At 38.3% G+C, this 24875-nt stretch overlaps 1 protein-coding gene across 1 annotated transcript in view; it reads left to right on the top strand.

The window, feature by feature from the left end:
- HPSE2 (heparanase 2 (inactive)) overlaps window positions 1-24875 on the top strand; it is a 688998-nt gene that overhangs the window by 429883 nt on the left and 234240 nt on the right. Inside the window, exon 6 of the mRNA XM_052661035.1 lies at window positions 19298-19345. Coding sequence (XP_052516995.1) covers window positions 19298-19345 — 48 coding nt within the window. The remainder of the gene's footprint in view (window positions 1-19297; window positions 19346-24875) is intronic.

The raw sequence follows: 24875 nt of genomic DNA, 5'->3' as shown, positions 1-24875 counted from the left end.
CATTTTCAACAACATGAATAGACCTGAAGGGTACTATGCTTAGTGAAAAAACCAAACAGAGAAAGATAAATACTTTGTGTTATTACTTATATGTGGAAACTAAAAAATAAGCAAATTAATAAATATTAAAAAAACAGAAACAGTCGCTGATATAGAGAACAAACCAGTGGTTACCAGTGGAGAGAAGGGAAGGGAAGGGACAAGACAAGGGTAGGAGATTAAGAGGTTCAAACACAAACTTATGTATAAAATAAGTAAGCTATCAAGTATATATGTTTCGGCATGAGAAATATAGTCAGTGTTTTACAGTAACTTTAAATGGAGTATAACCTATAAAAATATTGAATCAGTATGTCATACACCAGAAATAATATAATATTGTAAATCAACTATACTTCAATTTTTAAAAATTCATTAAAGTGTAATTTGAACTTGAATGAGTGTTAACTAGACAAAATGAGAAATGAACAGTGTCAGTGTTCTTGAAAAAATGAAAAGCACATGCAAAGATCCTAAGGATGAAAAAGGGGCCAGATTGACAAAAGAAAGGTATATTTAGAGAAGTAATTATGTATATCTATGGCTGATTCATGTTGAGGTTTGACAGAAAACAGCAAAATTCTGTAAAGCAATTATCCTTCAATAAAAAATAAATTAATTTTAAAAAACTAAACAAAAAATAGTTATATAGAGACTTATAGGCATAATGAAGGGCCTAGAATTTCTTCTAAGCACAGTGAGAAAGACACTGAATATTTCTAAACTGGGGAGTGAAAAAATTTGATTTATTATACAGAAAGTATTCTATGTCTCCTCTATGACAAATAGATTGGACAGGAGGCAGGGAAATCAGTGAGAAAAGCTGTTGTAGTGGTACACATAATGATAGGAACCTGAAATGGGGTGTGGAAATGGAATGTATCATTGGCAGTGGAAGCCACAGGACTTGATATGTTGGATAAGTGTATAGTGATGTGCTCCTTCATGGTTCACAGCCTTGTTGTGGTGAAGGGACTCTTGTGTAACTCAGTGAAGCTATGAGCTATGCCCTGCAGGGCCACCCAAGACGGATGGGTCATAATGAAGAATTCTGTCAAAATATGGTCCACTGTGGAAGGGAATCGCAAACCACTCCAGTATTCTTGCTACAGGAACACCATGAACAATATAAAAAGGCAAAAAGATATGAAATTGGAAGATGAGTCCCCCAGATCAGAAGATGTCCAATGTGCTACCAGTGAAAAGTGGAAGGCAATTACAAGTAGCTTCAGAAGGAATGAAGTGGCTGTGTCAAAGCAGAAATGACGCTCAGTTGTGGATGTATCTGGCAGTGAAAGTAAAGTCTGATGCTGCAAAGAACAATATTGCTTTAAAACCTGGAATGTTAGGTCCATGAACCAAGTTAAATTGGATGTGGTCAAGCAGGAGATGGAAGAGTAAACACCAACATCTTAGAAATCAGTGAACCAAGATGGACGGAAATGGGCAAATTTCACTCAGATGACCACTGTATCTACTACTGTGCAAGAATCCCTTAGAAGAAATGAAGTAGCCCTCATAATCAACAAAAAAGTCTGCAGTACTTGGGTGCAGTCTCTAAAATGACAGAATGATCTCAGTTCATTTCCAAGGCAAACCATTTAACATCACAATAATCCAAGTCTATGCCCCAGCCACTAATGCCAAAAAAGTTGAAGTTGACCCTAAGTTCTGTGAAGAACTATGAGACCATCTAGAACACCAAAAAAAAAAAAAAAAAAAGTCCTTTTCATCATAGGGGATTGGAATGCAAAAGTAGGAGGTCAAGCGATACCTGGAGAAACAGGCAAGTTTGGCCTTGGAGCTCAAAATAAAGCAATGCAAAGACTGGTAGAGTTTTGTCAAGAGAACACACTGGTCACAGCAAACACTCTCTTCCAACAACGCAAGAGATGACTCTATACATGGGCATCATGGAAATGGTCAATACCGAAAGAAGATTGATTATATTCTTTGCAGCTGAAATTGGAGAAGCTCTATACAGTCAGCAAAAACAAGACCTGGAGCTGACTATGGTTCAGATCATGAGCTCTTTTTTGCAGAATTCAGACTTAAATTTAAGAAAGTAGGGAAGACCACTAGACCATTCAGGTATGACCAAAATCAGATCACTTATGATTATATGGTAGAGGTGATAATAGATTCAAGGAATTAGATCTGGTAGACAGAGTGCCTGAAGAATTATGGAAAGAGGTTCTTAACATTGAACAGGAGGCAGTGACCAAAACCATCTCAAAGAAAAAGAAAAGCACAAAGGCAGTGTTTGTCTGAGGAGGATTTACAAAGTGCTGAGGCAAGAAGAGAAGTGAAAGGCAGGGAGAAAGGGAAGGATATTCCCAACTGAATGCAGATTTCCAGAGAATAGCAAGGAGAGATAAGAAGGCCTTCTTAAGTGAACAATTCAAAGAAATAGAGGAAAACAACAGAATGGGAAAAGCTAGAGACCTTTTCCAAAAAATTGAAGATAGCAAGGGAACATTTCATGCAAGGACGGGCTTTATAAAGGACAGAAATGGCAAAGACCTAACAGAAGCGGAAGAGATTAAAAAGAGGTGGCAAGAATACACAGATGCACCATACAAAACAATCTTAATGACCCAGATAACCATGATGGTGTGGTCATTCACCTAGAGCCAGCATCCTAGAGTGTGAAGTCAGGTGGGCCTTAAGAAGCATTACTTCAAACAAAGCTAGTGCAGGTGATAGAATTCCAGCTGAACTATTTAAAATCCTAAAAGATGATGGTATTAACATGCTGCACTCAATATGTCTGCAAATTTGGAAAACTCAGCAGTGGCCACAGGACTGGAAAGGTCAGTTTTCATTCCAATCGCTAAGAAAGGCAATGCCAGAGAATGTTCAACCTACCTTACAATTGCACTCATTTTACATGCTAGTAAGGTAATACTCAAAATCCTTCAAGTTAGTCTTCAGCAGTACTTACCCGAGGACTCCCAGATGTACAAGCTGGTTTTAGAAAAGGCAGATGAACCAGAGATAAAACTGCCAACATTCGTTGGATCATAGAGAAAGCAAGGAAATTCCAAGAAACATCTAATTCTGCTTCATTGACTACTCTAAAGGCTTTGACTGTGTGGATTGCAACAAACTGTGGAGAATTTTAAAAAGGTGGGAATACCAGACCGCAAAGAGTCATACATGACTTAGTGACTGAAAAACAACAATGGGAAAAGAGGAGATTAGTTAGAAAATAGAAAGAAAAGAGCCAAAGGCTTAGGAGAGAGCTCAAAGGAACTATCATATTCAGAGATGTGAGAAAAGAGGGATGGCCTCATATGCAGGAGGAAAGGGAGAGGAAGAGGTGTAGGAACCAAGGAAGCAGAGGGGATGCTGCTAGAAGGCCAAGAAGACAAGAAATAGGAAGACAGAAAAGTGCCATTGATCCTGGGAGCATGCAGGTTGTTGGTGACCTTGAAAAATATAATTCAGTGGAGATGGAACTGAAGTCCGATCACAATAGTTTGTAGAGTGAATGAGGGGTGAGATATTGGAAACAATAATGAGGACAGCTCTTAGGAAAATTTGGACTGTGAAAGAGAGTAGAAAAATGAAGGGAGACTTGGGGTCAAGGAAAATAATGGCATTTTCCCATTTAATTTAATGTGGGAGATAGCAGAACAGGTTTGTATGTTGAGACTTATATAGGAGAGAAGAGCTAGATGATATAAGAGGTGAAGGATATAACCAAATGAGAAGTCTTCTAAGGCTAGAAGAAATAGCATCCGGAGGAATTGGACTTCATATTTAATAAAGGCCCATTTAAGGGAGATAGTTACACCAGGGTAACAGAAGGTAAGAAACAAATATTTCTCTACGTCAAAGATTAAAAAATCATACTGAGGAGACACTTCTACACAGTATATAATGTATAGTTAAGGCATCCTAGTTTGTGTACATGGTGTAACTGTGAGCATATAGATGTTAGCTTGGTGTGAATAAGAACTTGGACACAATTGTAAGAGACAGTTGAAAGAAATGAGCATCTGACCAGGTGGTATGGTGACAAATGGTAAGGCCTAGTTTCCCATACATCTAAAGACTAATAGGACTCAAGAGGCCAGAAAAAATTACATAAGGCAAGAAGGAAAGATACTGATGAATACTGTTTTTCTTATATTCCTAAAAAAAATGGAGATTTACCTTTCTTAATGTATATGTACTAAATACACAGTGCAATACAACTTTAAATGCATAAATATTCCCAGTGACTCAACTAACAATAACAAAAATGTCAGCACTCTAAATTACCAGCTCTGTAGTTTTTCCAGTCCTCCTGGTTATACAGATAAAATTTTACATAGCTGTGATCATTGTATATGCATCATTTTAAATTCTGCATTTCTTTGCTCATTGTTTTATATTGCCCTTTCCTTATTTCTACATAGTTCTCATATTTGTCATTCTTAATACCAATAAAATATTCCAGTGCACTGATGTACTGAGTCTGCCTAAACACCCCTCACTGTAGGGCATTTGGGCTGTTTCCAGTTTTTGTCTGGAATATATACCACAGCTGTAAACATCTTTATACAAATAGTTTTTTTTATTTCTTTTGAATTACATCCTTGGGCTGTATTCCAAAAAGCTGAGTTTCTGGATCCGAGTATATGATAATTTTTATGGCTCTTGTATTTGTTGCCAGATTTCTTCTCAGAACAGTTTCACCAGGTTGCAGGGCCGTAATGTATTAGTGTATCTTTTCCCCCAATACCCCACAGCAATGAGTATTATTTTTATTAATGTACTGTATTTTAATTAATGCAAGATTATATGTCATGGTTGTTTAAATTTGAATCCTGTAAACTGTGAAAAGAACCAAACATTTTCGAAAACTTACTGTCGTCTCCTTTCCCCTTATCCCACATTTGCCTAATGACACAATAACCATTTTGCCTGAGGCACAGACTAGGTGGTCATTTTAGATGCATTCCTCTCCTTTGTTCACAGACTCCGTTTGTTGTTGGAGTCCAGTCACTAAGTCATGTCTGACTTTTGCGACCCCATGGACTGCAGCATGCCAGGCTCCTCTGTGCTCCATTATCTCCTAGAGTTTGCTCAGGTTCATGTCCATTGAGTTGATGATGCTATCTAACCACCTCATTCTCTGCCGCCCCCTTCTCCTTTTGCTTTCAATCTTTCCCAGTATCAGTGTCTTTTCCAATGAGCCTGCTCTTTGCATCAGGTGGCCAAAGTATTGGAGCTTCAGCTTTAGTAACAGTCCTGATGAATATTCAGGGTTGATTTCCTATAGTATTGACTGGTTTGATATCCTTGCTGTCTAAGGGACTGTCAAGAGTCTTCAGCACCACAATTCGAAAGCATCAATTCTTCAGCTCTCAACCTTTTTTATGGTCTAACTATCATATCTGTACATGACTACTGGAAAAACCATAGCATTGACTATAGGTACCTCTGTCAGCAAAGTGATGTCTCTGCTTTTCTAATATACTGTGCAGGTTTGTCATAGCTTTCCTTCCAAGGAGCAAGTATCATTAGTTAGTTATCAAGTTTTGTTATTTCTGACTTGTTAGTATCACTCATATCCCATCTTTTCATTTTTATTTTAAACCTTATCATTTTTCTTCTTGAACAGATTTCTCCATACCTAGATTTTTAAAAATGCTACATGCGGTCAAGTCACTCTTGCTTGAAATTCAAACCCTTTCACATGCACCCCTGGCCTTTAGGGTCCAGTGCCTGCCTTCTTTGCAGCTAGTCAGCAGCTACATACCCTTGCACAACCTGCCCTCAGTACATCAAAAATATATGTCCATCTTAGAAGATGCCATACTTTTTTACCTTTGCACCTTTTTATTTTGTATCATTTTCTTTGGAATACCACTCTCTTCCCTCATTTTTCTTCTTTCCAATAGATCTTCTCTCACAACTTGGGGCAGGATTTCTTGTCACCCCCTTCTGTCCTTATATGGTACTTTACTTTTCTGCTATAGTACTTACCAAATTGATGATAATTTTTACTTGCATATCTGCCTCCCCCAACAGACTGTCGACTAGGACCAGAACTCAGTCAATGTTTTATTGATTCTGCAGCCTTCAGAATGTAGGAACAGCTTTAGTTTTTTTAGAACCAAACTAATTTTTAAGTTTAAAACTACTTGGGTATTTACTGGACTATACAGGACTATTTCCCCCAGTTAGGATATGAAAAAGCAGAGATAGAATCTTCATGTTTGTGTCTTCAGGGACCATGTTGCCTGGAATATGGGAAGTACTTAATAAAATGCATGTTTTATTATTTTCATTTCCTCATTCAGGAAGTGGCTCTTCCCAGTTATTGATTTTTATCTAAAGGCATGAAGTAGTGTTCTTTAGGGTTTTATCATTTTTCTCTGCTTTTCTTTTTCAAACTTTTATGCATCATATAAGCAATGACAATTTTATCTTAATGTATTGCTTATTACTTTGAAATATGTTTTTATTATTTCAGAAGTTACTTTTTATGATAGTTGTTCTTGTCTATTTTCTTATTGATTGTCTTCTGTGTTTCTTTCCTTATACAATTAGGATAAAGCTTTCAATTTTATCTAGCCTTTTACAAATGTTTTAATTTTCAAGGTTAGGCTCTTTCAACTTATTTGAAGTTTATTGTTGGATCTAGTTTAGAATGAAGACCGAATCTATTTTTGGTGATGTGGCAATGTCAAGAAAAGCAGTTATTCGATGAAAAGAGGTTCACTCAGGCTTCTTTGGGGGCTTTTAAGTTATAGTGAATTAGTACTAAATTATCTCTCAATAAACATTTATTGAACACCTATTTTGTGTTTGATCCTGGCTTAAGTGTTGGGTTTATATTGACGAATAAAACCAAAGTAACTCTTACTCTCTTGGAGCTTAGCCAGACAATAAAAATAGTGGCAGTCACACAGTCATGGAGTCTTTGCAACTCCATGGGTTGTAGCTCTCCAGGCTCCTTTGTCTGTGAAATTTTCTGGGCAAGAATCCTGGAGTGGGTAGCCATATCCTTCTCTGGGGAATCTTCCTGACCCCGGTTCAATGCGGGGATAGAACCCGGGTCTCCTACATTGCAGGTAGATCCTTTACTGTCTAAGCCACCAGGGAAGTCCTAAAAAACCGAACCATAGTAAATAAGAAAACAAATCAATTATCCCAAGTTGTGTGTAATTCTGTGAATTAAATGGATACCTGGAGTTGGAAGACTTATTTAGACAAGGTAATCAGAGACAATTTATCTGAGGAACAATATATTTAAGCCAAGGATGAAAAAATGAGAAGGAACCAATTGTTCAATGTGTAAAGTGAAGAAAGTTTTAGTTAGAGGTGGTTGGTCATGTTTGTCAATGTCCTGAGTCAGAAACAAAATTAAGGCATTTGAGTGACAGAAAGATGGGCATTATAGTGACCAAAAGGAGAGCAGTAGGAGATGAGACTGCATAGACAAGCAAGGATCATATTATTACTGAATCATGTATACCATGGTAAAGAGGTTGTATATTTTATCCTCTGAGCAATGGAAAGCTATTATGGAGCTTTTATAAGGGCAGCAGCATGTACCAGAATCTACTATATTTTGTGTGCCAAATAATGTGCAAAAGTAAGAAATCAAAAGAGCTCAGTAAGGAGGTTTTCACCATGAGGTATGTTTAATTAGATTAAGGTAATGGCAGAAGAAATGGAGAGAAGTTAAGATAGACATGCTTTACTGATGGATATCTCAGTAAGGTGGAGGTGAGAGAATAGGAGGAATTAATAGAGGATGATTCCCACCTTTTGAACAGTTAGCATCTCTCATTCAAGAGCCATCACATGCAGAAAAGGGACATTTTCAAAAGAAAGATACACCAAAATGACCACATTCATACTCAGGAAATAATATCTCTGTAGCAACAAAAAATGATTTTAAACTATATTGGGTGTGTTTCAAGTTGAAGACAGTGATCTGATCACAAGGTCCACTTTCTTCTGGTACCACCATCCCAACTCCTTTTAAAAACTGATAAAGAACAATACTTAATAACAAACACACGAAAGAGGGATCATGTGCAGGTGAGAGACTTGACAGATTTCTCTAAGACAATAAACAGATGAAAGCTTATTGACAGAATAATCAGAGTGAGGAAGTGGCAACCCAGAGAACATGGACTCTCAGAAAAGATGAGAATTTGCCTTGCAGATAGGCTCAGAGTCGAGAGAGGGTGAGGTAAGAAAGAGTGACCAAGCCAAGGGCTTAATATGAAAATCTGTCTGCAGAGGGACAGACAGATGTGGAGAAGAGGAGGCCCAGTAAACCATGCACATGGAGTTAACCTTTGGTTAGAATGACTTATGGCAGCATTTCCTTAAATATGCTCTGGAAAATACCAGTCCTGCAAAATAATAGCATTATGTGGCGGGAGGGGGAAGTAAAATGTCCATAGTCAAGTAAGTTTGAGAAATACTGAAATACACAAATGTACTGAAACACTTCCTAGCATCTTTATTACATTACTTTACATTCTGAATCTCCAAGAAGGGTATTTAGCACACAGAATTTTAAAAATTTATTTGACCATAGTCTTGTTTTCAGGGAATATCTTGAGAGACTAGTGTTCCACTAATGTGTTTGGACAACGCTGACTTGGAATGTGAGCCCTGCTTTAGGTGAGAGATAGCCATAAAGAAAACAATAACAGAAGAGTTACAATTTGGAGAACTCAGAACTTGGACCACTTCAATAGCCCCATGACTGGTCCATTTGCTTCCATTCCTGTCCTCTCTAACATTCCCTGGTGGCTCAGATGGTAAAAAAAAATCTGCCTGCAATGCAGGACTCCTGGGTTCAGTCCCTGGGTCAGGAAGAGCCCCTAGAGAATGGAATGGCAACCCACTCCAGTATTCTTGCCTGGAGAGTTTCATGGACAGAAGAGCCTGGCAGGCACAGTCCATGGGGTCACAAAGAGTCAGACATGACTGAGTGACTAACCCACTGTCCTCTCCAATCTATTCACCACACAATTGCCAGAAAATCTTTTAAAAACATAATTCCCATGCTGTCAGTCATTTGATAAAGACTCTTTAATGATTATTCATTGTTCTTAGAATAAAATTGAATCTCCTTGCCATACCAACAAGGCTCTATGACAAATGATCTGGCTGCTTCTCAGCTCTTCATTCTCTTCTTCTCTATATTTCCCTTTTTCTTACTACACTCAAGCCTCACTGACCTGGCATGTGTTAAGCTTCTCCCTCTCTTTTTTTTTTCAGCAGGGTGGATAAGATGGAGTTGCACAACATATGCTCTTCTTTGTACCTAAATTATTCTCTCAGCTTGCCACATTACTGATTTCACCTCATCCATCAGAGTCCTTTCTTGACTAGCCTTGCTAAGTGATTCTCCATCAGCACACTGTTAGTTTGGATTATTGCATCTATCACAAAACTGCATATTTATTATTTGTTTCATATAGATTATAAACTTCATGAGAGCAGGAAGTTGTCTGTGGTATTTCCTAATGTATATTCAGTACTGGCAAAAAGCCTAGTATAATACTTTGTGGGTGCTCAATTTTGTTGAATGAAGAGTGGAAGTTATCCTAACATTCTATAGAGTTGCTGGTAGCATATTCTAACTTGAACCTGGGTTAGAACAGAAAGCTAGACAGGGCCTTTAGCTCCCATGGAGGCCCAGAAAGCTATGGAAAGTATTCTAATTTGGGCAAAGATGATAAAAGCAGAAGAGAATTAGGAAGCAAATAATGGTCTTTTCCATCGCAGTAGACCACATGGTATATGCTATAAACTCAATAATCTGCAAACCAGAAATAGGAAAATTGCCTTTTTCTATCCAGAATTTCTATCTTTAGTTGCGTCTAATTACCAAAACTTCTATGAAGGGCCTAATGCTAATTTATAGGCTCCACTTGTACTCAAAGTGGCAAATAGACAATAGTGAAAGCAGTATGGGTGGGTAAGGATGGAAAGTTCACTATGTTCCTATACACAAGCTCTCATGACTTTTGTGAGCCCTGGGCATTTCTGACCTCATGGGTCCCTTCCTCCAGAAAAACATTAACAGCAGCTTTCTGTTTTCCTATAGTGAGTCAGTGTAGCAAGACTGAAGATGAGAGTGGAAATAGCAGGATGGTAAAGTGCATACACTCTAGAACCAGATGTGACCCAGATAAGCATCTAGTTAGGTCACCTTGTTGTTGTTGTTCAGTTGCTCGGTTGTGTCCTACTCTTTGCGATCCCATGGACTGCAGCACACCAGGCTCCCCTGTCCTGCACCATCTCCTGGAGCTTGCTCAAACTCATGTCCATTGAGTCAGTGATGCCATCCAACCATCTGGTCCTCTGTCGTCCCCTTTGCCCCCTGCCTTCAGTCTTTCCCAGCACCAGGGTCTTTTCCAATGAATCAGCTCTTCACATCATGTGGTCAAGTATTGGAGCTTTAGCTTCAGCATAGCCCTTCCAATTAATATTCAGGATTGATTTTCTTTAGGATTGATTGGTTTGATCTCCTTACAGTCCAAGGGACTCTCAAGTGTCTTCTCCTAAATCACAGTTCAAAAGCATCAATTATTTGGTGCTTGGCCTTCCTTATGGTCCAACTCAAGGTCACCTTGAGGAATTCTTTAATCTCTTTAAAACCTCAGTCTCCTCACTGGTAAAATGAGGCAAATGAAATTACCTATTTCTTAGGCATGTTGTGAAGTTAAATGAGATAATGAATTTAAAGTGCTTAGTGTGGTTCCTGGCACAATTGATACCTAAAGAAATGTCAGCTACAATTGTTAAAAACAAGGGTATTTCAAAGATAAAAAGGCAAGGTTTTTTCCTAACTGACTTTTTGCATATGATTCAATGTAGCCCTCTAAGCAGTTCAAAGAACTGAATTAAGATGAGAACTAGAAAGATTAGCTGCAATAACATGTCATTTTAATGAGGCTGATCACAGCTCCTGCCTGCAAACCTACTTATACTGAATTCTTTTTCGGAGTGGGAAGTTGCACAGCTGGGGACGGTTTGGTGCACAGAGAAATTATTATTAACAGTTATTCCTAATAACCATTCTGTTTTATTTCAACTATGAAAGAGTTATATGACTTAAAATACAAGAGGCAAAAACAATTTATTCCTGTTAGTTCATAAGAAGAGAATTTCCATCTCTGCCTCTAGAGAGAGGCAAGGCCTCCCAGCAGCTGTTCAGTGCTAATTAACAAGGAAGCACTGGCTACTGCAAAGGTCTGCTCCCTAGCTGAGAATTATGCTAATGACATATGCTAATTATGCTAATATTATGCTAATACCTACTTCTAAACTTGCTTTCTTTTCTTTTTCTTTTTCTTTTCCTGGACAAAACTTCTTTCTTGATTAGAGAAACAGCCTAATTCCTGACCCAAGCTGAAGGTTAGCAGTTATTTCTGTTCTGATGAGGGATGTTTTTCTCATCTTCTGTTGTCAGAAAAGTCAGATAAGGAATAGAAAGAATATTGTAGAAGGAGACTGGAGTCCTGGGTCATAGATTAAAATTTAACACATATGGTCTTGGGAAATATTCTTCTTCACTTTCTTTTTTGCATTTCTTTCCTCACTTTCCCATTCTACTTTCCCTTAGAACCTTATTTTTTTCTCTATGAATGGCCTATCCTAATAGGTCATTTTGTAAAAGGTGTGGCCCATAGTCATCCTGTGTTGGAAGTACCTGGAAAGCTTCTTTAAAATGCAGCATGATATTTAGTCCAGAGAAATCTCGAGTCCCCTTTACCCAGTTTCTCCCAATAGTGACCTCTTGTGAAACTATAGGATAGTATCACCACTAGGACACTGGCATTGATACAGTAAAGAAACAGACAATTTGCATGACCACAGGAGTATCTCATGTAGCTCTTTCTTTTTTCATGTAGCTCTTTTACCCTGCTCATTCTTGCTGTTTCTTAAAACTTCTGCCAACACTTATTTTGTTCTCTATTTCTATAATTTTGTAATTTCAAAAATGTTATATAAATAGAATAATATAAATACAAGCTTTTAGGACTGGATTGCCACTCAGCATAATTCCCTGGATATTCAACCAGTTTGTTGTGCGTGTCAATAATTGGTTCCTTTTCATTGCTGGTTAGTATTCCATGATGGGTGGACTACACTTTGTTTAACCGTTCACTCACTGAAGGACATTTAGTCCTATTGTTGCTTATTATGAACAGAGCTGCTATGAGTATCTTTGTTTAAAAATGTAACATGATTCTTAGTCTCCAGCCCAGACCTACCAAACCAGAATGTGTGGGGATAGGACCTAAATGTTGGCATTTTGAACAGGAGATCCAGGGGAGAAATAAATCAGCATTTTATTTGTTATAGAGCGTAATATATAATTAACCTAGTACAGTACTCTTGCCTGGAAAATCCCATGGACGGAGGAGCCTGGTAGGCTGCAGTCCATGGGGTCGCTAAGAGTTGGACACAACTGAGCGACTTCACTTTCACTTTCCACTTTCATGCATTAGAGAAGGAAATGGCAACCCACTCCAGTGTTCTTGCCTGAAGAATCCCAGGGACGGGGGAACCTGGTGGTCTACTGTCTATGGGGTTGCACAGAGTCGGACACGACTAAAGTGACTTAGCAGCAGCAGCTTAATATATAACTAGCCATGGAAATGTAAATAGCTTTGGACTAAATGGAAGACGAGTGGTTTGCTATAACTCAAAATGAATAATTTCCTCACAAGCTTTTCCTAGCTTTTGTGTAGAATGGCTCTCACATCTTATTCATGTTAGTTACATAACCAAAGATTCTGTTTGTGAGCAAGGAAAAGAAGGATCAGGCTCCTACACGCTTATTGATGTTTATAGTCATTTAGACATCCACTTCCTCATGAAGGATTTATCCTCTTTCCTGGGAGCAAAATTCAGAAACTAGTTTTTAGGGTTACACTCTGTGGTCCAAAAGTAGAATTCAAACCCCAAAGACCATGAATAAAGATGTGCCTTATTATAAGAGGGAGCTGTGATATGCCCTGGGAGAGAAGGCTCAACAATATTTTAGATACGTCATATGTGCAGGTGGATAACAAAGGAAAGAAACTCTCCCAGATTTGGGGTCCCCTGGGGGAGGAAAGGAACTCTCACAATGTAAGGGGATATTTTGTTCTTTTCCATAGCAGCATATTTGCTCCAGTGGGAAAGATCCCTTCAACCTGCCTGAAAGGTCTACCTGGCATTAGCCAATTTCCTTAGGTAGAGGTCCCTGCCCCTTGCTTCTTTTGTCCCTTTTTGCATGACTGGATGTCAGCATGAGGGCAGACATCTTCTGTTCTCTGAAATAATCATCCAGGATTCCTGCTTTCATAATTCAGGTATGGAGACATCCAACCTTGGAAAACCCAAGATCTTCCCTTTTTGTCATTATTCACATCCTAGGTCATCTTTTACTTGTTCATTCATAGACCTAAATCTAGGGATTAGAATGGAAGTGGATGGTTGAAAATCCTTGGATAATACTGGACCCTAAATGGAATTTCACTTTCCCAGTGGTATTTCACTCCTGACAGCACTAGTCTCTGTGCATGTTATTCCACCTCTAATATTACTATTGCTGAGCATTCTGCAGCTGTGTTGAAGTTATTCATTTATGTGGTTTGGGCCAGTTTCTGAGAAACAGGCAAAACTAGGGAGCAGAGGAATCCATCAATGTTAGATTTAAACACAGAAATTTATAATCTTTTTGGACTTGTCGTCTTGCTCATTGCCAGTATAGATATAAAAACAGAGTATGGAAATGATACAGATACACAGTAGATATTAAAAAAAATCCTAATTTTCAGAGGGGGAACATGGGGCTAAGAAGAAGTCAACAATTCTTCTATTCTGTGGAGTTTTGTCTAATCAGTTTCCTTTTAAGTGTTATTTCTGTGCTTGGTTTTTGTTTTTCTAGATTTTTAAGAAATCATTCAAAGGGTTCTGAAAGCAGAAAATTTGTTCCATTTTAGGTGAATTTTCTATACTTCTCAAAAAACAAAAGTGTGTTTAGTGATCCTGGTTGTTGTTGTTCGGTCTCTAAGTCATGTCCGACTCTGTGACCCATGGACTGCAACACATCAGGCTTCCCTCTCCTTCACTGTCTCCTGGAATTTGCTCAAATTCATGTCCATTGAGTCGGTGATGCCATCCAACTGTCTCATCCTCTGTTACCCGCTTCTTCTCCTGCCTTCATTCTTTCCTAACATCAAGGTCTTTTCCAATAAGTCAGTGCTTCGCATCAGGTGGCCAAAGTATTGGATCTTCAGCTTTAGATCAGTCCTTCAAATGAATATTATGCTTGATTTCCTTGAGGATTGACTGGTTTGATCTCTTTGCTATAGAAGGGACTCTCAAGAGTCTTCTCCAGCATCACAATTCGAAAGCATCAATTCTTTGGTGCTCAGCCTTCTTTATAGTCCAACTCTCATATATATGACTACTGGAAAACCACAGCTTTGACTTCAGGGATCCTTGTCAGCAAAGTGATGTCTCTGCTTTTTAATATGCTGTCTAGGTTTGTTATAGCTTTTCTTCCAAGGAGCAAGTGTCTTCTAATTTTATGGCTTCAGTAACCATCTGCAGCAATTTTGGAGCCCAAGAAAATAAAATCTGTCATGTGACAAATAGATTCAAGGGATTAGATCTCTAGACAGAGTGCCTGAACAACTATGGACAGATGTTTCTAACATTGTACAGGAGGTGGTGACCAAAACCATCCCCAAGAAAAAAGTCATCCTGGTAGTAGTATTTGGAAATGCATATTTTGTTTGACATTATTTCTGAATTAGATTCTTCTTCCTCAGAAAAAGTGTAGAAATGCTCCCATGTTTTTGAAGTTGTTCTCATTAATTTACTAAGAAAGAAAAAGGAAGAATGTAGTTTACAAAAATTTTCATGTGAACAAATATTTAATAATGTTTTTCCCTCAACTTTCCTACTGCTTAAATGTGCTACCAAAGTTAAAATAATAATATTGGTCTAAACATATTAAATTATGATTGTCATTTTTAAAAAATATTATATTGAAACAAAACTATATTTTAATATTTGGATTTATTTTACAAAATAAGACCTTAGCTAAGGATCTAACTTTACTTTTTTTCCAAATAGTCACAAATCACATGACACCATTAAAAATATGCTTCAATTTTTCACATACTAAATTCTTTTCCATGTAATAGATTCTTACATATAAATTTTTATAAAAATCCCCTTCTGTTCCATAGATATCCTTACTAATTCCTGATCTCTTTACTAATTCCTAAGATCTCCTGACTAACTCCTAGGAATGTTTTAATAATTGCAGGTTTTATGGTGTATTTTAATATGTGGTAGATCAAATAAATATCCCTTTGGTATTCCAATTTTTCTTCAGAACATTCTTGGCTTCTTTCAGATTAATGTTAGAATGATTTTGCAAAGTTTCAAAAATATCTGGTGGGATTTTTTTTTTTAATTAGAATTTCATCAAACCCGTAAATTAGGTTAGGAAGAATAAATTGATTTTCCCAGTCCAGGTCATGGTAGGTCTTTTCCTACACTCAATTTAAAAATATTTCTCTGTAAACTATATAACATGTACCTATATGGATCCAGTGTATTTTGCATTTAATTATAGATTTTCTTTGAGGATAAAGTAGGAGTGTGGGGAGAAAACTTTTGCATTACTTTAAATGCTCCTGATGCTAATGCTAGTTTTCCCGTTCTTTTTGTAATATAACTTTTGATAATGGAAGGTTATTTAAAGACTTAATTATCAACCTTTAGCAGAACAAACTATCCAAAGCATATGAGGAACTCCAGATCATGGTATCATAAAAGACAAGTTTCCAGTTTCTAAGACACCAAATTTGATGTGTTCTTAACTGCCTGTCCAGAACCTTTTAGCCAGAAAGGGCATTTTACCCCTAATTTTCTTGTGAATGCATAACTGTTATCATCAGTGACCATTTGCTTCAAGTTCTTTGTGGCATTTTCAGAAGAATTGGAATACATTCAGCAACGCCGGCATTAAAGTCTATCCCAGTATTGCCCGTCTTAGGCAATGGCATTACTACAATTAAACCTTCAGGATTCTCTCTCACACTCTGTCTTACACCCTTTCTTCACTTAAACTCACCCTTGTCAAACCCTCTTGGGTGCACCAACAGTGTTTTTTCAATTGTGTCTTTATTCATTCCCACATTTCAAAGCCTCCCATAACTCTGCAGTCATCTCCCACCAATTTATCCACATCACTGCTTTTCACCTTTACTGTAGCCGAAGTGATCTTCTTAAAACTCATGTTTGAGCCTGACACCCCCTCACTTGCTGAAGCACAGGATAAATCCAACAGACAGGAGGAGCTAGCTGTATTTTACAATACTGTGTTGGGTGCTAATCATACAGAGATAAATAAAACGTCAACTTGTACCAGGATGTTAAGGAATGAATAAAGGCCAGATGTGTCAGCATCATGGACCAGTTATCTGACCAGTCTGTCAGGTAACTTCCTACCTGTCCCCTGACATCCACATATCCTGGACTCCTGAGAAAATACTCACCTTGACTCTGTCTGGCTTTACTCAAGCTGTTCCTATGCCTGACCTGCTTTTTAGGGCAAAATCCTACCCTTCTTTCAATATGAGATTCAACGTCTTGTGAGATATGAAGCTTTACTCGGTGCTTATCCCTCTTTTAACACCATTGAAGGGAGAGCTAGCTACTCCCGTGACTGCTCTGCCCCAGGAGTTAGTTCACATCAGTAGCGCAGCACAAAGACACTTCTAGCTTATTTGTCTCATTGTCTGTCTTTTCAGCTTTACTGTGGTTGTTGCATAGCAGAGGCTCTGACTCAGTCACCTTTCGACACTTGCTCCAGTACATTCCTTGCCTTACAGATAACACTGAAATGCTCAAGTCTGTGAGAGGAAGTCAACAAGCAAATGAGGTGCTGAAGCCTTTTTACTTTTTAAAAAAATATAAGGTAGTGCTTTCTCAAGGCAAAAATTCAACTTTTTTTTTTTTTTTTTTTTTTTTTTGCATTTTAGAGTTGTTATGTACTTCTTGGCCTTAGTGAAAACAGTTTGCAAAGAACATAGCATTTGGAATCAGAAAACCTGAATTTAGTCTGCATTATGATATGAATTTGAACAAGTCACATAACCTCTATGTGACTTAGCCACCTCCACTATATTATTAGAAATATCTGCCTACCAGGGCTGTTTTGAGAGTTATGTGAAATTATACACATAGAAAACTGAAAAAAATTTTAATGAGAAAGCACTATAAATGTCAGTGTAATTTTCATTATGGTCATTTTTGTATGTAAATAGAGATGATTTTACTCCTCAGAGATTTTAGAAATAATTTTGTAAGAGTAAAGCCCATGTAAACACACAGACACGCAGGGTTGGCCAAAGGGTTTATTTAGCTTTTCTATAACACCTTATGGAAAAACCCAAACAAACATTTTTGCCAACCCAAAACTTAATGACGCTTGTGTCTAAGTTTGTCTAGGCTTTCTAATTTCTGAAATATCCTGGGAAGGGGGTACTCAGTTTCATTTGCCCTGCTTAGTTTTTGGGTTTTCCTACTTGGTCTCTGCAGCTTAGAGTGCATATGTGACAGGGATAGTATTTTGGATCCTAATCTGTTTTCCCCTCTCCCTGGACTTTTCCATTTTCCTCCTCTCTATTCAAGCAGAGAGCTGATTGTGTACTTACTGGCTCCGGGGTGGGACATGAAAAGATGGAGAAGAGAATGTACAAGCCTTTCTGGCTTTTGAATTTTAAAGAAAGAATTCTGGGCATAGAACTTGAAATAGTGAGGAGAGTGGAGCTACTCTCCCAGATTCAAGTGATTTTTCTGGGCTAGAGAAAGGAGAGGAGAAGAGAAAGAGAAATCCATGGGCTCCAAAAGCAGAGGCTACCTGTGTCCTGCTTCCAAAAGAAGTACTCCTAGAAGGGGTGGCATGAGTCCATAAAAAAGAGCTGTTTAGGATGTCTAGAAATACTACTTCTCTAGCCAGTTGGGCTTCCCAGGTGGCAAGTGTTTAAGAATCTACCTGCCAATGCAGGAGACTCAAGAGACATGGATTCGATCCCTGGATCAGGAAGATGCCCTGCAGTGGGAAACATATTCTTGCCTGGAAAATTCCACGTACAGAGGAGCCTGGCTAGCTAAGTCCACAGGATTGCAAAAGAGTCAAACACGACTGAAGGACTAAACAGCAACAATGACAGCACGGAATCTGTGTGGCCTTGGGTGCTTTCTTCTGGCCCAGTGTTTCTGATGGAACCTCAAAGGGCACAGGAGGGTGGCGAGTTGCTAGCAAGATTTTGCTGAGTACCTGCCAGGAAAACAGCTGAGCATGCTGATTGGGAAACTCAGTTCTCTATTTAACTGCTCCAGAAATGGTTAAGTTTCTCTATGTTGTGCTCAAGTTTCTACACTCAGACAGGTGTGGCAGTCCATCACTACTGCATATTTAACAATGGCAACCCACTTCCAGTACTCTTGCCTGGAAAATCCCACAGACAGAGGAGCCTGGCAGGCTACAGTCCATGGGGTCACAAAGAGTCGGACACGATTGAATGACTAAACCACCACCATACTTACATGAGCTTCCTGGTGGCTCAGATGGTAAAGAATCTGCATTCAGTGCAGGAGACCCAGGTTCAGTTCCTGGATTGGGAAGATCCCCTGGAGAAGGAAATGGCAACGCACTCCAGTATACTTGCCTGGAGAATCCCATGGATGGAGGAGCCTGGTGGGCTACAGTCCATGCGGTCACAAAAAGTCGGACACAACTGAGCGACTTATACTTACATAAGTAAACTGCGTTTTCCCATTTTCTCTATAGGAAGAGAGGGTTTTCAAAGGCATATGTTGTGCTGTCTTCCTTGGAAAATGTTATTATTTATTTCTTAGTAGATCTCAAAGTCCTCAGAAAATAGGAGATGGAAAAGATAGGTGGTGATCACAGGGAAAGCAATGTGGGAGCCATCAGGCATGAGATTGGGAAAACAGACATAGATGTAATGCTATCTTGGAGTATTGATTTCCAGATGGTAAAGGATGTATGGAGAGCTAGAATTGTGATTGCTTTCACCTTCTGTACCTTTTGACCTTCAAAGGCTATGGATAGACCACGGAGGTGGGCCCTTTCAGAAAGCACAGTTGCCCAGGAATTGGCCTGATCTATGTCTCAGCTTATTTCATCCCTGGGGATATGGCTTACTTTAAGTTGCAACATCTTTGTTTTTTCTGTTTCTTACAGATTCATGAAGGTGGCAGGAAGCACAGTGGATGCAGTTACCTGGCAACAGTAGGTATTCACCTTTTTTGCTCTTACTTATTTCCAAATGCTGTGAAATGAAAGATTAGTAGTGGTCATGAAGTTATAACTGATATTTAATAAACTATCCTTCATCCTCCAAGAAAAATAGTTAAAATTAACTCCAAAGTTATTATTATGATACATAGGCTCTCATAGTAATATATTTTATTGTTTCCAAAAACGAAAACAAAAACAGGGTAACATTTTGGAAAGCTTAGCTATTGTGTACACTTTTAAACTAACCTTTCATTAGTGTATAGGTTATGGGAATCTAAGCATGCCACGCTAAGCTCTTTCGGGGGGAATAAATTTCCTTAAGAGAGTAAATAGTTTTAATTATGTAATATATCATAAGAAAATAGAAACACTTCATTATATTAATGGCAGTAGTCTTATTTAGTACCAAGAGAGTCACTAATACGAAGCAAGTAAAACACATGCGTGCGCGCGTGCGCGTGTGCGCACGTGCGCGCGCGCGCACACACACACACACACACACACACACACACACACACACACACACACACACACACACACACACACACACACACATATAAAGAGAGAGAGAGAGCAGTTTTGAGAAAGGATCAATGTTCCAGGGAATAAGCTTACAATGGCAGAGACCTGTTACTCGAGGGTAGCTTGACTGGTAAAGATAGTTATCTGATATATAAATTTAAATTTTCTTTAAGTCCCCTTACGGAATTTGTGCTGGAATGTCCAGCATCTCACAGTGTCTCACCAATTTTATACTGGAATCCTGCCCTTCGTTTCTGTAAGAGATCTGTCACATAGCATCTTTCAAATCACCTCTCATCTAATGTGATCCTCACAGCTCAGACATGCATTCCCACTCTGGGCCCTCATAGCTGTCAGCTACGGCCATCTTTCTGAGTTACTCTAATCCTGCCTGCTTAGCATGTTTACTCCTTCTGTCTGTCCTTCGTTTTTAAGTGGGTCACAGAATCCCTTAGGATTCATGACAGTTATGAAACAAAGAAAAGTGAATATAATTTTATTAAGTATCCTAAAAGAATTTTTGGTTGTTGGCAATCAATAACTTTAATCATAATGAAAAATATTTTATTCTCCATTTATATTCTTAGTTTCTGTAAACAAGAAGTTCCAAATACTTCCGGAAATTCTTATCTCCTTCAGTTTGTCTTTGTGAGCCTTGGATTGAGTGGGTTTGAGGATCTTGTCATTCCTTTGCTTAAATTCCCTCAAGTTCCTTCCCTTTGCATGTAGACCACAAGCCAGACTCTCAGACTCTCTACTCTGGCCTTTAAGGCCCTTTATGTCTGGTCACGGCTCTCTTCTGATCCCACCCTGCCTGTACTCATTCTGTCACAGCACTGGTGAGGTCTTTCAGTTTGTAGAGGATTCACATGAATGTCTGCCTCAAGAACTTTGTATGTATCATTCCCTCTGCCTGGAACGTTGTTTTCTTTATTTTTTTTGTGTAGCTGACTCCTTCTCATCTCTTAAGATTCAACTTATGTGTCATCTCCTCAAGAGGCCTTCCCTGATGATTCTATCTAAAATAGAATTCCTATTTAATTCTCTGTCTTTGTTTTTCCATAGTACTTACCATAACTTACAATTACTGTTTATTTCATACCGTTTTTTGTAATTTGTGTGTTTTATCTTTTACCAAAATAATGCTTATTCAGTTCAACAAGTGCTTATTTGGACAATTGTTAATTGGGCATTTACTATGGGAGAAAATAACAACAAGGATAATAATAATAACAATGTGGTAGAAATTTTAATGTATATTACTACTTCTGATCCTCAAAACAAGTAAATGAGATCAGGACTGTTTTTATCCCTATTTTTCTACAACTTAGAGAAAGGTGTATAAAATCCAAAGATTACAAACAAGTGGCAGATTTTGGATTCAAAGCTGGGTCTGTCTCACTCCGTGGGCTTCTCTTAACTGGTACTGCTTTAGTAACCAGTCAGTGATCCTTTACTGGAATTCTAGTTGCTATAGTTGTTTAGTTGCTTAGTCATGTCCAACTGTTTTGTGACTCCATGGACTGTAGCCTGCAAGTCTCCTCTGTCCATGGAATTTCCCAGGCAAGAATACTGGAGTGGGTTGCCATTTCCTGCTCCAGGGGATCTTCCCAACCCAGGGATTGAACCTGAGTCTGCTACATTGGCAAGCAGGTTCTTTACCACTGAGTCAACAGGGAAGCCCATTACATTCTAGGTGGGGGGTGGGGTGGGGTAGATAAAATCCTCTTCAGGGTCTTCAAAAGCTATCTGGATAATGTAGCATAAAGACTAAAGAATGAAGACTTTATAGTATTTAAGGAGAAGTAATGAGATCAGTGTACAAAAATTAGTGGATAAGAATGTAGGGCTTGTTCAGTTATCATGGCTGACAGGGAGGGATCAGAGAAATTTTTTCTCCCCTACTCAAGTACAAATAGTACTTGTACTCATAGTACAAATGCAGTGAAGTGAGCAAAGTATTTTTTTTAAAGGAAAAATAATTTTTTTTGCAAATACAGTTTATTAGCTATTTTTAAAAAATATTGGCCATCTCTCAAGATAAATATCGTGTATTTGTAACTACTCTAAAAATACCCCCAAAGAAGGCATGGGATTGCATTTCTTTTGGCTCTAGGATCAACACTCATTTGGGGACAACAAGTAGTACCTTGTCTCTGCCATTTATTCCTTAGTCAAGACTTGGGATAGTCACAGAACAATTCTAAGAAATCCTGGCTAGAAGGACTCAGTGAAAATTAAAGCCAAATGCCATGTTTCTCTAACCCTGAGTATGCTGAGGTGAAAATTTCTTAATAATGTAAAGTAAATCAAGAGTCATTGTCAGGAAGAAAAGGAGCATAGAATTTGTTGATATACATCTGTCTGTTGGTAGCCAAAGGTACTGAGATATTGAGCTTGGAGCCTGAACAACCAGAACTCTGAATCTGAAGTCATAAATAAATAAGTCTATATAGTTAGACTATTTTGATTTGGCCTTTCATGCTCTTGGATTTACACAACTTGATGATTTGTTCTGCCCACCAAACCATGCCAAAAACCCAGAAAAAGTTAGTGAGATGAAGTTAGGATTACAGGAATGATGGAATAGCTTATGTCAAATACCAATGATAAATCTGGACAACAAATATCAAACAATAAAGAAATACACACAAATACACACACACCCAGAAGAGAGATCAAAGAGCTAGAGGAAGTTATTCAATCCCTGAAAGAAGTGAATGACACTGGTGAGATCTGTGGTTACTTAAGACTCCATACAGTATGATGGATTCAAAATAAATACATGGTCATATTGGCTTGAGATGTTGGAAAAAGGAGTCAAAAGGTAGAAATCTCATAAGGAAGAAGCTATGGGGCAACACACCAAATATGCAAATAAACTTTCTTTAAAATCTTTGCCTAATTTCTGAACTGTACATATATAAGGGAGACTCCAAGGAGCCTGGTAAAAAAACAACAGCTGGAAGTCTGAAAATGTTGAACAGAAATTTCAGCTGCTGTCTGTCACATGAGGGACAGAGATTAAAATTTGAATCTCACAAGTTTAGAGGGGCCTGATAAACAGCTCATGCTTTCCAGTGAAAACTAAAAGACTTATGCCCAGGAGTAAAGTCTGTGTCCCAGGACTAAGGATTTGCCTTAAGTCTAATGTGTAACCAACATGTGTAATATAAATTGTTAGAGGCACCCTAACAAATTCTAAACTGCAGCTGCCACAAGACCAGATATTCATCCAACTGCCTACTAGATCCAAAACTAACACTGTTCTATCTCTACAGCATATCATCTGCACTTTCCAATATACAATTTACAATTTAAAAATTACTAGGAATGCAAAGAAACAGAAAAATGTGGCCCATGGCCAAGAATGAACAATAACTAGAAACCCTGAGATGACCCAGATAATAGAATTAGCTGACAAGGATTTTAAAGAAGCAATTGCAAATATATTCAAATAATTAAGAGAAAATGTCCATCTTGAGTGAATACAAAAGAAAATATTGGCAGTAACATGGAAACAGTATATATGTAAAAGTACCAAATGAAATTATTAAAGAAAAACAGAATAACAACTGAAATGATGGGGATTCCCTGATGGTCCAGTGGTTAGGACTCCACGTTTCCAACGCAAGGGGCATGGATTTGATCCTTGGTCAGGGAACTAAGTTCCTACAAGCCATGCAGCATGGCCAATATAACTGAAATGAAAGACTCTCTGGGTGGGCTTGCTAAAAGATTAGAAAATACAGAAGAAAGGGTTAGTGAACTTGCATATAGATCATTTGAAATTATATAGTTTAAGAACAGAGAAAATATTGGAAGAAAATTATCAAAGTTTCAGCAGCCTCATTGCCAATATCAAGTAACATCTATGCAGTTAGAATCCTGAGGACAAGAGAGAGAGAATGGGGCATAAAACCTTTAAGAAGCCAAAGCTGAACTTCTCTCAAATTTGGTGAAAAACATTAACTTATAGAACAAAGATGCTAGGCAAGCCCTAAGAAGGATAAATACAAGGAAAATCACACCTGGGCATAATAATAAAATTGTTGAGAACAAAAGGATGGAGAAAATCTCCAAAGTATTCAGATAGAAATGACAGCATAGAGAACAAAGACACAACTGATGGCTAACTTGACATCAGAAACAATGGAGGACAGAAAACAGTGGAACTACATCTTTTAAAGAGTGCTAAAGAAAAAGTCAAGCTAGAATTCTCTGTCTGAAAAAATATTTTTTTTAAATAAAAGTGAAACAAAGATGTTTTTGGCAAACAAAAGTCAACCAGACCTGTGCTACAAGAAATACTATAATCAGATCAGTTCAGTTCAGTTCAGTTGCTCAGTCGTGTCCGACTCTTTGCGACCCCATGAATCGCAGCATGCCAGGCCTCCCTGTCCATCACCATCTCCCAGAGTTCACTCAGACTCATGTCCATCGAGTCAGTGATGCCATCCAGCCATCTCATCCTCGGTCATCCCCTTCTCCTCCTGCCCCTAATCCCTCCCAGCATCAAAATCTTTTCCAATGAGTCAACTCTTCGCATGAGGTGGCCGAAGTACTGGAGTTTCAGCTTCAGCATCATTCCCTCCAAAGAAATCCCAGCACTGATCTCCTTCAGAATGGACCGGTTGGATCTCCTTGCAGTCCAAGGGACTCTCAAGAGTCTTCTCCAACACCACAGTTCAAAAGCATCAATTCTTCGGAGCTCAGCTTTCTTCACAGTCCAACTCTCACATCCATGCATGACTACTGGAAAAATCATAGCCTTGACTAGATGGACCTTAGTTGGCAAAGTAATGTCTCTGCTTTTGAATATGCTGTCTAGGTTGATCATAACTTTCCTTCCAAGGAGTAAGCATCTTTTAATTTCGTGGCTGCAGTCACCATCTGCAGTGATTTTTGGAGCCCCAAAAATAATAAAGGAAGTTCTTCAGATAGCATCAAAATGAAAGTTGGATCTCAAAAAATAATGAAATGCTTTGGAATGTATAAA

Source organism: Budorcas taxicolor, chromosome 23 (genome assembly GCF_023091745.1).
Source record: "Budorcas taxicolor isolate Tak-1 chromosome 23, Takin1.1, whole genome shotgun sequence".
Lineage (NCBI taxonomy): Eukaryota > Metazoa > Chordata > Mammalia > Artiodactyla > Bovidae > Budorcas > Budorcas taxicolor.
The sequence above is the reverse complement of the archived record's forward strand: the minus strand, read 5'-3'. Positions and strand labels throughout refer to the sequence as shown.